This window comes from Pezoporus flaviventris, unplaced genomic scaffold (assembly GCF_033815535.1).
Source record: "Pezoporus flaviventris isolate CSIRO_AGI_PZ_B2104156 unplaced genomic scaffold, CSIRO_AGI_Pfla_v1 ptg000015l, whole genome shotgun sequence".
NCBI classification, from domain to species: Eukaryota; Metazoa; Chordata; class Aves; order Psittaciformes; family Psittacidae; genus Pezoporus; species Pezoporus flaviventris.
This window is the reverse complement of record NW_026892563.1, coordinates 6,110,093-6,126,138: the sequence shown is the minus strand read 5'-3', so window position 1 is coordinate 6,126,138 and position 16,046 is coordinate 6,110,093. Positions and strand designations below refer to the sequence as shown.

The 16,046-nt window shown below is 33.3% G+C and overlaps 1 protein-coding gene across 3 annotated transcripts in view; it reads right to left on the bottom strand.

The window, feature by feature from the left end:
- IL1RAPL1 (interleukin 1 receptor accessory protein like 1) overlaps positions 1-16,046 on the bottom strand; it is a 735,754-nt gene that overhangs the window by 637,694 nt on the left and 82,014 nt on the right. For all 3 annotated transcript variants that reach the window (XM_061453322.1, XM_061453320.1, XM_061453321.1), the window contains exon 2: positions 15,528-15,633. Coding sequence is in view for 2 of the 3 variants with exons in the window: in XM_061453320.1 (XP_061309304.1) it covers positions 15,528-15,609 (82 nt within the window). In the remaining variant the exon portion in view is untranslated. The remainder of the gene's footprint in view (positions 1-15,527; positions 15,634-16,046) is intronic.

Genomic DNA, 16,046 nt, shown 5'->3' with positions numbered 1-16,046 from the left:
AGGTTTCTATCCCATATATAAAAAAAAAAGGTTTTGGTTTTGTAGATCTTTAGGTTAGGGTTTTTCCAAAGGACAAAATACAATGATGCTTATTACTGCCCTCTTCCAGAATGTTATATAAGCTAGCTAATGAAAACTTAAGTTTGCTATTCAATAATTAGTGTCATTCATTGTTTCAATGAGGTATTCTAATACACTAAATATGTATCAACTTAAAAACAGGGTTTTGACAGTAAAGTTTTCATTGACAGAGCTAGTTACACTTCGTGGAATTAAAAAGAAGATATTTATTCTAGTGATCAAAATAATTATGAAATTTTAACCATTTTTGAAAATTCTCTAAAATTCTTCCCAATCACACAAAGGTCTTACTTTAGCCATTAATATATTAATCAGAATTCTGATTTATTAAAAAAAAAACACATTTCATACAATAAATTTTGAAAGAATTGAAAGTAAATTAAATAACTTTATATTAAAAAAAAAAAAAAGTAGAAGGGTCCATCAGACTTTTATCCACATCAGGACATAATTTACAGTAGTCTTTAACAGAGCAATAAATTGCCTTTAGGAAAAAGAAAACCAAAAAAATATAAACAAAAGAAAGCATACATATGGAAACAAATTATGCAGAAATTTGAACTAGCTAAATATTAAATTACCTCTTTTGGTTTAATCATAGAGCTTTTTTAAGGAAAAAGTTAACTTATTTTTATATTAATTCTTTTGTAGTATTTTACTTCAGATAAGTTTTACCATCAAGACTGTTATCAACTAACTAACTTTGCATGTTTTCTTTGGTGTTTTTATTTTTTTTCATTTTAGTGTCTACATGAGGCATAGTTTTTAATTCATGCTTTAGCTTATTCTGATCTATGGGAAAATATTTTGTAACAAGAGAGCCCTAGCAGAAGGCAAGAGTCTCAAAGTAATTCTGTCAATTGCCCAGAGAATTTGTGCAAGCTCTGCCTCTGGAGGTTTTAAAAGCCTTGTGGATAAAGCTCTGAGCAATCTGGACTGATATCAAAGCTGGCCCTGCATTAAACTTGAGACCTCCGAAGGTCTTTTCTGACCTCAATTATCCTACAGAAGAAACCTGAAAAATCAAAAGTATTACTTGACTAAGCCAGCTTCAGCTCATGACAAAAATCTTTGTGCCATCAAATCCAACTAGATTTGAAAAAAAATCTTCTATTGTGGTCAAAAAGCACTTCAATATTGTTCTGGTAACAACTGTAGCACAGGAAATCCACATCAGTTACATATCTCACATTTAGCTGCAGTTCCTCACAGGCATATTTTTATATCATGCTGTTTAAGCGCATCTTCATGACAAAAACTTAAAAGATGCATTGTACAGAACAGTACAATGTATAAAAAAAAAAACCTCTTCTTTCACCATATAATAAAGCACTTCTATAAACAACTCTTGAAGATATTTTCAAAATTTAATATATTCCACCTAAAATTAGTATTTTTTTTAATATTTCTATATAGGTAACATTAATATCTTTTTTTTTCTGAACAGTTTCTCAGAGAGTATTATAATAATTTCCTTAACACACCGGGTTGGTTTTCTCTTTAACACCATTGTGACTCATATTGAGAAGCAGATCCAGCCTTGCATGCGGGCGGATCAGGACTTTGGTTGCTTGAGTTTGCCTCAGGAGATGACAGTCCTGGTCAGAAACTTCCTGATTGCCTAAGCAGCCTTTTTTCCTTACAATTTTGCCTATCCCACATGCCCTTGGTCACTGTGCTTGTAGTAAGTATGGGTAAAGCCCTTCCGAAATCTTTGCTTGCGAAGCCAAGCCATCATAATCAATATAAAAAGAATGAAAAGAAATGTGTCCAGCAGCATTACAACATGCAGCTTTGAGGCACCCAGCACAAAAAAGACATGAACCTTCTTGAGCAAGTCTAGCGAGGCACAAAGAGGATCTTTATAGGATAAGGCAGTAGCACCTCTCCTATGAAGGCAGACCAAGAGAACTGGGGTTGTTTGGCCTGGAGAAGGCTCTGGGGAGACCTTAATAGCAGCCTTTCAGTGCCTGAAGGGAGCCTACAGGAAACCTGAAGAGGGACTTTTTACAAGGGCATAGTGACAGGACAAGGAGGAATGACTTTAAAATGAAAGTGGGGAGATTTAGTTTAGATATTAGGAAGAGGGTGTGAGGATGGTGAGGCACAGGAACAGGCTGTCCAGAAAAGCTGTGGCTGCCCCATTCCTGGCAGTGTTCAAGGACAGGTTGGATGGGGCTTTGAGCAACCTGGTCTACTGGAAGGTGTCCTTGCCTGTGGCAGGGGGGTTGGACCTAGATGATCTTTAAGGTCTCTTCTAATCCTTATCATTTTATGCTTCTATGATTCTAATTAAAACTAGCATTTTTATTACTTTCAATGAAAGTGCTGCGCATTATGTATAAAATATGCTAGCAGTAGCATAAATAGATATATAACTCCTTTCAGTCTGAAATACTAAAAGCTGTACAGTTTTCCACCAACCCCATATTTTTGTATTCTGTTTTTCCTTATCTAAAAGTACGTATAATCACAGTTGCAGTCTTTCAAAATGTTGAAAGTTGTTTTTAACTTCATTAGAATGAAAATTGGAATACACAATAAAAACAATGTGTTAATGTAAAATTACTAATAAATATTAGAAACAAAATTTCAGGGTCATAATGTAGACCTATGGCTCAGGTTAAGTAATCAACTATAAACAATCCTACTGAAGTTAAGTTAAATACTTTAAAAATTATCTGATCCTAATAAAAAACCAGCCTTATTGCAGTAAAACCAGTACAAAGTAAACAGGTCAATGGTAATTAAATGAGTCTGCATCTATTAAAATGAAAAGCTAATCAAAGATGTTCAAAAAACGGTAATGGAAAACCTACAGTTCTGTCTGAAAAAACCAATATAAAAAGGTTATCAATGACTGAAAAAAATACTTATCTCCATGAACTCTCTCAGAATATTTGCTGTTTGTATACCTTATCTTTTTGTCCTAAATCTTGCTGTGTGAATTTTTGTTAATCACGACTCTAGGTTCAAGATTGAAAGCTACACAGTATGTATAATTTATCAATAGGTATGAGATGACTGTTTTCCAATGTATTTTGAAGGGAAAATGCACCAACTAGCCATCACATGTACAAAATATTTAAAAAAAAAGTAACGTTACACAAGAACCTGCCATCCCATTACAAAATTATGAACTTCAGATTAAATAGTAGCTAAAATTAAATAATTTGTGGTAGATTAAGTGCTTTCTCCATTTGCTCTTATTCAAATGGAAATTATCAACTACATATGTGTACATATGTAATACTTATATTGTAGTTGCACATATACATGGACAACTTTAATCATTCTTGTTTACATTAGGTTGTTATCCTCCTGTAAGTCAGAGACTCAATTCAGCAGGTGTTACATTTTCATCCCAAAATGAGCAAACTAGACAGCACTGTATTGTTTATACCAAAACTAACTATAATAAAAAAAAAAAAAATCCAAATCAAAAAATAATCCATGAATATACAGTAAAGAAAGAGGTCATCATGAAGGGGAAGGGGGGGAGGAAGTGAAAAAAGTTTACCTTTTTCTTTGACTGAAGTAAACATAAACAGAAATTACTTTCACATGTGGCTTTGCATTGAGAATTCATCACAGCAGAGGAGGGATGTGAGCAAAGCAGAGATAACATTATTCTGCTATCTTGAGTGTGATGGAACTTGATGCCTGATCTTTCCCATTAAAGAAAGACTTCATACTACATTTTAGCCTAGAAATTGAGGTCAGAAAAATGGGAGAGAAAATAAAGAGCTATTTTTTATGACATATTAATGAAATCAGCCTAAAACATAAATGAAATTTAATTATTTTTAATAATTTCATATAGAAAAAGGAAGCAGAGCAGCTTTCAGAGAGTAGCAGAGCAGCTTTGACATAAACAGTTGGATACTTTTAAAATTACACAGTAATTCACTTCCAGGAGTTCCTATATATTACTAACAATTGCAAGAGCCTCTATCAGAAAATTAGATTCCTGTGATTTTCAGTTTAAATAAAACTGAGGTTCTGCTTGACAGGATTCAGAACGTGGACATAAAATTCTAAACAGCCATGTGTTTGAGGACGGTTGTTTCACCACCTGCAGTTACGTAGGAAATTATTTGCAGGAGACAGAGGCCACTTTCTCTCCGTTTATCACAATTGTCAATACCTTGAAGTTGATGAATACATCTTGGCACAGAAAAACAGCTTTTAAAGCCTTTTCTTGAGTTTCTCAGCCTAGGAACATCTAACAATTTGCTGTTCAGTCACAGGCAACTACCATACCTTGTTACATCTTTCACATTGTGTATCTATAACTGAAGGAAGCAAATGGGAAAAAGTCATTTAGTAGCATGGAATGTGAATTTCTTCCTCATCTTCCACATCTTCTTGTTCAAGCACAGTTTGAAATTAATGACTCGAGTCTCCCCACTGGAAACAATAGTATTTCTAGGTATGAGTTATTTTGAATCCTAAGAGCAGCATGTACTCTAAATTTGGTATCAACAGCACCATCTTAACATAGCCATCTTCAATACCAAACTCATACAAAACACGTCAGCTTGGTATATGTATGAGAATAGCATGACCTACTTCGAAATGCAGGTTTATTGCACATGCATTACTGAACACTGACAAAGTGAAATAAAACCACGAATGAAGCCGTCTACCTAGTTAAATATGAATTTTAGTACTTTAAAATTTGCCCCAAATTACAGATAGCATGATACTAGTCAGACAATAGCAAGGACAGCTGCTTTCTAGGGGAATCTTATTGTGAAACAGAGCTAACAGCTTCTACGGGCACTGTAAAAGTGTAATCACACTGGAATTCAATCACTACATTACCTCCTAATAATTATTCTCTGCTTTTTGCAGCAGAGTAAGTTGATGTGTTTTTTTGGTGGGGGCAATGACCTCTTGCATTTTGACGAACTCTTGTCATAAACTCTTACACAAACAAATTTTTATGCTGCTAAATGACATCCTGTCTGAACTATTTTTTTATTTAATCATCTCATTATTTCTATGCCACTGCATGGACCTCTGATAATTTAACTAGGAGTTGTAACAAAAAAAAAGTTCAGATAATAGTAACATTTGGCAGCTATTTCAAGGGAATCAATAAAATTTGTTAACAGACCACACTACATTCATCATGGATTTGTTTTCTTTGAAAATTTTAGGAAAAAAAATAATAGGTGTTTACCTTATTTCAAATCTGTATATGAATTATTTTCAAGTGTTTTATGGAATAAATTTCAAATATATATAGAAAAATTATTACAATTTTAAAATATAAGCCATCCTATTCCATCATTCCTCATACTCTGACCCAATTTGTTCCTCTACTCCTTGAAAACTACTTTTTGCAATAAAAATGCATTTTCTGAAAAACATGGTTTGCTATGATTTCTTCCCAGACTTTGCCTTTTTTAAGCTTCCTACTTCATCCTTAATAGTATCACTTTGCTAAAACTTTACAGCAAGTTGCATACTATAAAATGAATGCATACCTATTTGTACATTTATACTTACTTGCAATTCTGCTGAATAATTATTTCAAAAAACATTACCCAACTAGAATGTTCTGTCACTGACCCTTATTCAATTTCTTAGAAAACTATAAAGCTTAAAATTTGATTTTGTCTCAAATTATAAATATGCAAACTATATTTAAAACACTGCCTATGGCAAAAATTAACTTACAATATGAGAAAGTGATTTTGTTGCAAGGTGCTTAAAGTGGCCTAGCATAGTCAGCAGAATAAAAGCAGGGCATTTGCTCGTCTCAAGGAGGCCCCTCATGAAATCATGAGGTATGCAGTGGTCACTCCTAGAAAAGGTATCCTGAATCCTTGTCATACCTGTCTCAACTTGTTTGATTAGAAAGGGCTCAGAATTTGACAATATTGCTCCATTTTTTCCCTCCTCCTTTGCTGTGTGCACCCAAGTGATCACTTACCAACAGCTTAACAGCTTCTCTATAGGCTTCATGATCCCTGGGAAGGAATTAAGCCTTCCCTCATGGCACAGTTACTTTTTCATTGTTCCTTGCCTATCTCTCTATTTTGCCTTCAGGATTCACTCTGAGTTACATGGCCAATGGCATTCAGCAGAAAACTCAGGAGTTTCACACAAGCCAAACTTACACTTAAAAAAAAACAAAACATAGCATTAAGAGCAGCTTTGCTTCAAGCTGCGCTCTTCTTATGCAGACAACCCACGTAGGTTGCAGATTTTCTTTGAAGCTGTTGACTCTATGGCCTGCTCTTTAAATTTTTATATCCACTGCCTTTGTTCTACCTAATATGACAAACCTCATTAGAAAAAGGATCATACTGAATTATGTAAAAATGCATGAAGGTAACATGCTTAGTATTACCCAATTACTTTTCCCATAAGAAAATACTATGTTTCTTGTATTATCAAGAATATTAACTATGGTTAAAAGTAAGATGGCAAGAGAAAGATAAAGCACAGATTCTGTACACTCATTATTTCACATAGCTTCACACATGCCTCATTTACTGGCTTATGTTTCAATAGAGTTTGAAAACATTTTTTATTTCCAGAAAATAAATAATCTTATTGTGAAAGAAACTGAACATCCTGAACAGGTATTAAGTAATTTTAACTGATGCTGCTTGCAATTAGGTCACATTTTAGAACCTGACATGACAATAGTTCCAGGTGTTTCCTTGGTATATTGCAACTCCACATTAGAGCAATTTGGAGCTACTGTCCTAAACATGCCACAATTTCCACTGGGAAATGAGACAACTCCCAGTTAACGAAATGTTTAGGAAAGTTGCAAACTGGAAAAACTGAGGGTCAGGGACTACAGCATGAACATACAGCCTCTAAAAGGTCTCCCTAAGCACCTTAAATATATTCCTTAAAAAACAGTCCTGAAATCACTTAATTCAACTGCTTGCAGTCCTGAGCAACCTGCTGTAGCTGACATTGCTTCAACCAGGGACATCATACTATATCATCTTGAGACGTCCCTTTCAACTTAAGTGGTTCTGTAATTAAAATTGGAATTATCAATTGGAAGCATTTTAACTGGAATCGAATTTGACTTAAAAGAGAGTAAAAATTGTTCTTTTTTTGCCAAGGATGCAAAAAAGCCATTTTTGGAACTGTGCTTCTCCAAATGCAGTTGCAGATTGCTTGAACACAATTATGTGCTTTGGAACTGTACACCTGACAGTTTCCTGAAATGAGTTAAGCGTTCAGAACAAGATGATCAAATTATGGAGCACTCATCTTTCAACTAACACAACTGTGTCATAATTTGCCATTATCGCAGTCTGATAATTTTACTTAAAACTGCAAGAAGCTTTCGGAAAACAGATAAAGTATGCATCTTAAAATAATGATGGGCAATGTGCATTTTGCATTTGAAATAGAGACCATAACAGCAACACCAAGTATGAGCAAGAATGGCTGAAAATTTCAGAACTGCAATCTAAAAGGACAACCTTCTCATTTCATGCTAAGTTGCTTCCCATATGTCTGTGTATGCAGTACTGAGAGCACTTTCTCCCTTTATCTTTCAGGAAGACAAAGTCAGAAAGCATTTTAATCTAGGACAGATTGCATAGATTTTTATTTTCTTTAGGCGTAGCAACAGAACATATTCTAATGCGCGAAACTTCATATCACAGCCCTTATTTCTGGATTTTAATAATATTTAACAACTGAGTACACTTAAATAAAAAAGAAAAACCTATCAGCTGGCTATTACTTGCCCTTGAGGCTATTTTTCTCCTTATTTTCCACAGTCATTATTCTACATAAAATTGACAGCATAATATTCAAATAAATAAATCTTCTGCAACAGCTATTTCTGATCAAAGGTCACTTGTTTTTTTTTGCATCTTCTAGGCCATTTGCCAACAGATGGCAATCACTGAAACAACTGCTAACCATTCCCCAGGGAAAACAGAGTCTGTGGAAGCAGAGAGTCAATCTGAATCTCCACTAAAACTCAATGATCAAACTATGTAAGAATATTTATTACTGTCCTTTTGGCTTTAGATTTTGCTTTGTCTCCTTTACTATCATTAGTCATTTCTTAGTATGTATTACACACTACAAAATGTTGACCCTTTGCTAATGCACAGGCTTTTCACATACTGTGGTATTATTTACCATCTCACAGGACTTACTATATATTCAAGGGTATTGTTGAAGATTTTCTATCTTTAAAAGAAATGTGCACCTAAGAAAGCAAATTCACCCTCCTCTACTGATATACAAGGTTTATATCTTGCGAAGTAATTAGGTAAAATCCAAGAAAGTGGATACACACAATTAATTCTTCAACTATTTTGCTTATGCCAACTGTATATGGGAAGCATGTATTTTTATTAAAAATAAAAGCTACTGATTTCTACTATACAATAAATGAGGAGGAACAACCATCTTTAAATCAGACCAAAAAAAACCAGAAAAATATTAGTGCTAATAAAATCAATATGGAACAAATTATTAGATAAGGAGATAAAGTTCCTTCAGAATGAAGCTCAGGGATTTCTGTTTATCTCCACTGCGGGTTTAGACATAAAGGTTTCCCCTTATCTTCCTCTGTCTTCTCCCTAAAAACAAAAAATGTTTCACAGAGTTTTCCCAGTTCAGCCCCACAGCTGCAAACCACAACCAAGGCTGAACATTTATATGGCAATTCAGAATGATTGGGTTTTTTTTGAACAATTCTCAGATGAAATAAGGTAAACTTCTTAATCAAGTCATGATGAAAAATATTCCCACCCCCACCCAGTGCAATAATATATATGGTTTTTTTTCTGAGGACTCTCACTTTTTGTTTCTTGTCACCAAAGAGAAACAGAAAAAGGTTTTCATAGTAATAACAGTAATCTTAATTGTTCCAACTTAAAAACTCCTTCCTCACAGAAGTTAATCTTATACATCAGGTAGACAGATATTATTTCAGGTTCTGTGTAACTGCCCGACAAGCCACAAGTCTCATCAATTAATAATGGAAAACTAACATTCTGTAACAGAGTGAAAACAATAGCTAGGGGCCATTAATATCAATTGACATAAAGTCCTATGGCTTGCAAGAAGCATATGCTTTAATTGCTGCAAATGCTTTGCTCCAAGACCAGCATAGCTGGAGTACTGTATATGAGAGTGTTCTGCCTATAAACTGTATAAGGAGAACAACAGATAAATTATTTTTGACCCATATGATTACTATTCAGTACATATCAGATCCAATATGACATTCATCAACTAATTACCTTTTGACAAGAATCCAAAAAGAAAATACTTAGGTAGTCAAGACACAGGCAGAATGAGAAAGAGAATGGCAGAATGGCTCCACTGAAGGAAAGACTCTAAGAAGAATAGCATGACTTATGTAGTACTATGCACTTAGAACACCAAGTCTCACCCTGAAGGGTTATAAAAAAAGAAATAAAAAAAAAAAAATACAAAATCTCAAATACTGGGTATCAGACCTCTGCTAAGCCTCAGCACTTACTTGTGTGCAATTTCTCAAGGTATTTTTGTCATGTATGCTGGATTCTAGATATATATACTAAATTATTTTCTGTAAAATAGTGACAATTCAATTATAAGGTACAAACGGTTAAACTAAACTTAAAAATTCTTCCTACCTGAAAAGAGTTCTCAAACTGTCTTGACTTTTGTAGATATATTCCTTACATATGGCCCAGGTGAGTAATGTCTATTCCATGGATATTTTTTTTTCTGTTTTATTAATTGATACATTAATGAGTTCTCACTACAATGTTTGTCATGAGATGTAAAATCTTGGCTTTGCTGATGCTAATGCCTACATTGCACTGATCATGTGTTTCTTTTGCAGTTAAAAGAAATTGTTTTGAAAAACCATCTTACTTGTGAAGAGATATTCTTTATACATCTGATATTATTTTCTACAATACACTTATCCTTACATGAGAAACAATTAATAAAAAAATTTATAGAGGACCATAATTTAGAAAAATGTCTGCTCATAGTTCTTAACAAGTATGGAATTTGTCAAATAAAATAACTACATGAGAATTTTCATATATATATTTCTAATCTGTTCCTCAGAATTCTACTAGTTTTAGAAACAAAAAAAAAAGTCTTGGATTATCTTTACCTAGTTAAAATTCATATTTTGCTCTTACAAAACAAACTAAAACTCAGAAATACCAATGTCACAATGTCAAAGGTCCTTCTGTTTTTCACAGTGTGGATCTTCCATACAAGTGCAACAACTAGAACCACCCATATTCATTTGTAACAGCTAAGGCACAGAATTACTTCTTAAAAAGAGAAGTAATCTACTACATAACAAAATACGTCTATAGACTTTAATGTCATCATAATGATGTGACGGATCTCATACATATCCTAATAAACCATCACTGGAAAGATTGTTTTTCCAGTTAAATTATTCAATCATAGAATAAATTTAACCTAGAAAAGAAAATTTCCATTCAGCAGAACTGAACACAGAATATCAACTAACTTGTAATGCATGATAATGAGCAGAAAAAAAAAACAGAGAACTACAAACAGTAATAACAACTCTCACCTTTTTTGATACAAGGCAACACCAGATTGCCATTAGGCAATGTGAGTGTATAAAATGCCACTACACTACTATTATCTAATTATACTAATATGATACCATTCTTTATGTGATAATTTTTTTTACATACTTTTCACCCCATTCTCCCTTTTATCAGATCTGGTTAAACACAAAAAAAACCACAAAAATAAAAAAAAAAAATTCTTTCCTTTGTCTATTGAGCATGCTTGGAAAAAAGCACCAGGTGGCAATGCAGTGTTCAAGTATTTTATACTATATACGTGTTACATGGAAAAAAATCTGTAGCGATCAGCATGAGGCTCTTTCCTAACCTACTTCCTCTTTGATGAATATTAAATAATTCATAAGCAAAAACTCTATTCACCACAAGTGATCAAATACCACTCAACCTGAAAAGAACAGACTTTAAGAAACGTGAGTTTCTAAGGATGTAAAACCATATAGCTAAAAAAAAAAAAAAAATAATCACTTTATTTAGGACTATGAAACAGGATAATTTCAGGAAAAATCACTGAAAGGAAAACATTTAGAAATGCATTACCATAAAGTTATCAAAATACTATTAAAGACTGAACTTAGCAATTAGTTGCTAGATAGTCGGCAGACTGCACAAACAATACATCTACACATTTTTACGCATTTTGTAAATTTATATGAAGTTTGGCATCATGTTAAATACCAGGCATTATTTCCCACACTTTTGAGGTTTAAGACCATTGCAGTAAAACCATGTGCTGAATGAATCAAAGTATGAATGCTTTAAGTATTTATTCTTCCTTTGCATCAAGCAGGACATAGTGATCAAAGACAGGAATTGTTTCATGAAGCAAGACGCTTTCAGATATCTCAAAAAGCCAAGAAGTAATGCTAGAATCAGCTTCCCATTCAGTAGATTACATCTGATATCCACTGTGTGCCAAATTAAAGTTCATCTTTGCAGTTACTGTTGCAGGCTCTGAAACCTCTGGAGAAGCTCATGGGGACTTCATTGAATAGCTAAAATGTACAATTAGCAAACATTACATCTACTCTGACATCAGTGGCTGGAACAGCAAAGCTTAAGGCAAAGGATGTTTTCTTTCTTTTTTTGAGAAGAAAAAAACTATAACTTTTAGAGTTGTAATTTCAACCACAATTGACAGGAAAAGTTTAGGTGTGAATAAGACCAATTTAGTTTTTTTTATATGTGGATATTAGAAGAAATTTCTTAAATCATTTATATTTAGCAATGGAATTGCTACTGGAACTGCTTACCCAACCATTCTTATGTAACAAACAATTACACTCCTAATGTAAAATAAATCCACTGCATGTTAAGGAGTAATTTGAAATGGTTCATTGCATTACAGAAATTATTTAAAATATCAACTGGAAAAAAAAAAAGCATCTTCTGAGAGATAGAAGCAGAATCATGCATACAAGATAATGTGCTAAACAGGTACATCACACAGTTATGAACAAGCTAATTTAAAGCATGTTTTCCTGCTAATGTAATAAATATTTGATTAATACTCTTCACTTTATGCCCTGTACTGTTATATTTAACTGATAAATAGCACAAAGTGGTAGAATGATTCAAGACCTGCCTTTATGTAACGTTATTTAAGTGCCTTTCATAATGACAGCTCTCATGATCAGAGATTTAATCCAATGAGCACAACCTAGACTATCTCTTGTAATGTTTTTTTGACCTGCTTTTCAATCAAAAAAAAAAAAAAAAAAAAGAATACTAGATTGATACTGTTTACACATACAGCTAAATCTTTGATATAATGTCAGTCCTAAAAGCCAATAGACTGTCAGAGCTGTTATCCATTTTTAGAAATAAAACCAGGAATTGAGTCTGTGAAGTATTCCACATGACTTTATGAAGGTAGGTTCTCATGTTCTTGACAGATCAGAGAAGTGGTTGGAAGTGTATTTCTAATGGAAGGAGAAACTCTTACTAATCACTATCATTTTAGTACAGTTGATAACAAACTTAGAGCTGAAGCACTCTACTAGGAAAAATCTAAATGACAGTATACAAAATATGTATTTCGAAGAATAGAACTCTTTTTAACATAAAATAATGAAGTTAAATACATAAAGAACACAAAATCTGTGTTTTCACGTCTGGTGCTTAGAAATAAATTCAACATAAGTGATGAGAAGGAATAAGTCACAATTCAGATAACTATTTAGCATATTAATGCAACAACTTCTTTAAATATATTCCTTTTAACAGAAGAAAGTGCACAAAAGTAAGACATCACTAAAAGGTTTATACTACTACTCCCTGTTTATAATTATATCATCTCATAAGTATAAAAATATGCCAACATCTTTATTTTGCTATTAATTGTACTTTAATGCTGACATTTCAAGGATGAAGTAAACTCACAAGTAGAACTAACTAAAGAGACTTAACTATGTTGTCACCACCCTCTGCCTCTGGTTAACATGTTAACAAAACTAGAGTTCTGTTTTCCAAGTTGATTTTTCCTTCCTGCTTCCAATTACATGCTGCATCACGTGCAGGAAACCGTTTCTATTTTCAAAGTACAGATAAGTGCATCTTATTTTGCTAAAACTTCTGTTAAAGTTTTCTTTGTAAAAACACTTCTGGATTGCTGAATAGGCCTCATGAGCATCCAAAGGAGGGAAAACAAACCAAACCAAACCAAACCAAAGGACAACAAAAACAACAAAAAAAAAACAAACTAAGCAGCAACACGTTATTATATTCCACCTACTTCTGTGCAAGTCCGATCTCAAGTCACTACATGACATGACCAAAGGCAGCAGGATTTGAGATTTCAGAAAATCAGCTTTTTCCTTTGCACTTACATTATGATAATCAACCCTCTTGGTGATACAGCTAATTGAAACTATATACAGGATAAGCAGATCTCACGTGATAATATCAAAAACCCCATGTTACATTTTACTGTAGTAAGGCATTATCCAAAGATTTCCATTACAGTTTTTCCTTTTTATGACAGCATCAGTATGAGAATACATTCTGTACATCTTAGAAAGTAATGTATGCTCTTTCTCTTGCTGTTATTATAGCAACTACATTACTTTACCAAACAAAAATTAAAATGCATATTTACTGCTCTTCCTTGCATTGGTTAATCAGAGGAAGACAATACAGACAAAAATGATGAAAAAAAAAAATGCAAAAAACCAGCCCAAGTTCTTATTATTGTCACATTCAAGTAAAGGTAACTGATGACTGGCTATTTTTTGGTTCCTTAAAAATGGATGTCATTGTGAAATTTACTTTAAGATAATCAATAAAGTTTATACTAAATTTGGATTAAGAGGCCTCATCTTAAATTTACAAGTATTAAATATTAACCAAACAGAACCTCCTCACCCAGACACATTGTCCTGGGTTCAGCAGTAGCAGTCATGTTTTTTCCTTTGTGTTAACTGGTGCAGTGCTGTGTTTTGACTTCTAGTTTGAGAACAGTGTTGGTGAACCAACTAGAAGTCAAAACACAGCACTGCACCAGTTAACACAAAGGAAAAAAACATGACTGCTACTGCTGAACCCAGGACACACATTCAAAGGATATCTGTGATATCTATCTAGGCTTCAACATCGTATTACAAACACCTTTTGATGATATCATGATATAGAGATCACCAACTCCTTTGCTTGCACACACTCCGTAAACTCCAGTTTTCTTGAATTTAAATATATTCTAATCTCAAGCCGTAGTTTATAGTGGTACTTACTTGCCTTCCCTCCATCTACATTTCCAGTCACTACAATATTGAACATATAATCAGTTTTATAGTATTATTACAAATATAATCCATTGAAAATACAAGATATGATTTAAGCTGTTGTCCAGAATGTATGAAGACCTATGTCCTCCCTAAGCACCAGTTTACAACAACCAACACCATCTGGAAACAAATTTAAAGAAATACAAAAAGAAATCAGAGCCAGACTTGTGGAACAGTACAACAAAAGCTACCTAAACCATTCCAATGCCAAAACTACTAATAACAACAAACCTAATTAACTAATTACAACAACATGGGATCAAGACACCCATTAAGGATTAGTGTCTTTTGGTGCCAAAGAGCAAGACAGTTTAGAGCAGCAACATCCTGCTTTTTTTTTTTTTTATTATTATTATCCAGTGAAAAGTGAAGGAATGAAAAATCAGAATTTCAGGGTCACAGACAAAAAAAAAAAAAAAAAACCTATTCAATTGTCTCAATATTGGTGTTCCCTTCATTTATATATGAAGATAATTATAGTAACAGTATGAAAGATGTTTGGTAAACATGGCAACCTCTGCTTGGTTTCTGAAAAACTGCCTGGTTTTTCTTTGTTGAATTAAACTCTTCAACCACGTATCAAGTAGCCCTTTCAAAAATATATTTTGTTGCTCACTTTTCATGGTTATTAAATTTGCTGTGCTCAATCTCTTTGTTGTATTACAAAAAACAGTAGCCTAAACCAAAACTGTATTATCTGAATTTCCAAGAGATTCTTCACAATAAAGTATATAGTCAAACAGCTAATCTAGTAGCTCACACTAACAACACTGACTGCAACAAAGTCTTTTAAGTAAGTTAAATAGTTCTGGAAATAACTTTCCTTCAGTAGATGAATGATAACATTGATTTCACATTAAGTATCTGATTTTAACATATTTGGGGTTTTTGCATCAAGTTTACACACCATAATACAGTCTGAAAAGATACAGAAGCTACTAAATATTTTTGCTGCAGAGTTTGAAATCCTCTTAATTTTGTTACAAATCACTGTAACATCTCAGTTTATATTTGTACTTCTTCGTATGTATTAAGCACTTTGTTCCAAACAACACAGTAACCACAGAGATAGAGATTTACTTACCTGATCCCCTTTTGGTCACAACCTTCAAGCTCTGAGTTACAGTAGCATACAAGACAATCAAGTTGGGAATAGGAACTTTCATCTTCTGTCTTTCTGTGACTGCTTCCTGGAATATCAAAAAGAAGAAAGAAACACTGGTTTTATATTGGCATTGAAACAACCTTGAAGCAACTAATGATAATCCTGACATTGTGCAAATGTTGAATATGTGTTTGTGAGCAATTTAATGCACAAAAAATTATCTACTGTTCCTGACAAAAAATATGTAAACTAAAATCACCATAAAACAAACACATGCACACACTACATTTAATGTTGGTGCTTAAGTTCGAGTTTTATCTACTCATCGAAAATTCACTGGGTCCTGTTAAAACTTTCTAACAGATCTCCAGAATGAAACAGTTTTATCAAATTATTCGATGAAAAAAGTGTGATCATTCCACTAAGCCTGCAAAATAACGTCTAACTTTTTTTTTAATCATATAATCTATTTCCCCCACCCCAAACAGGAAAGAGAAA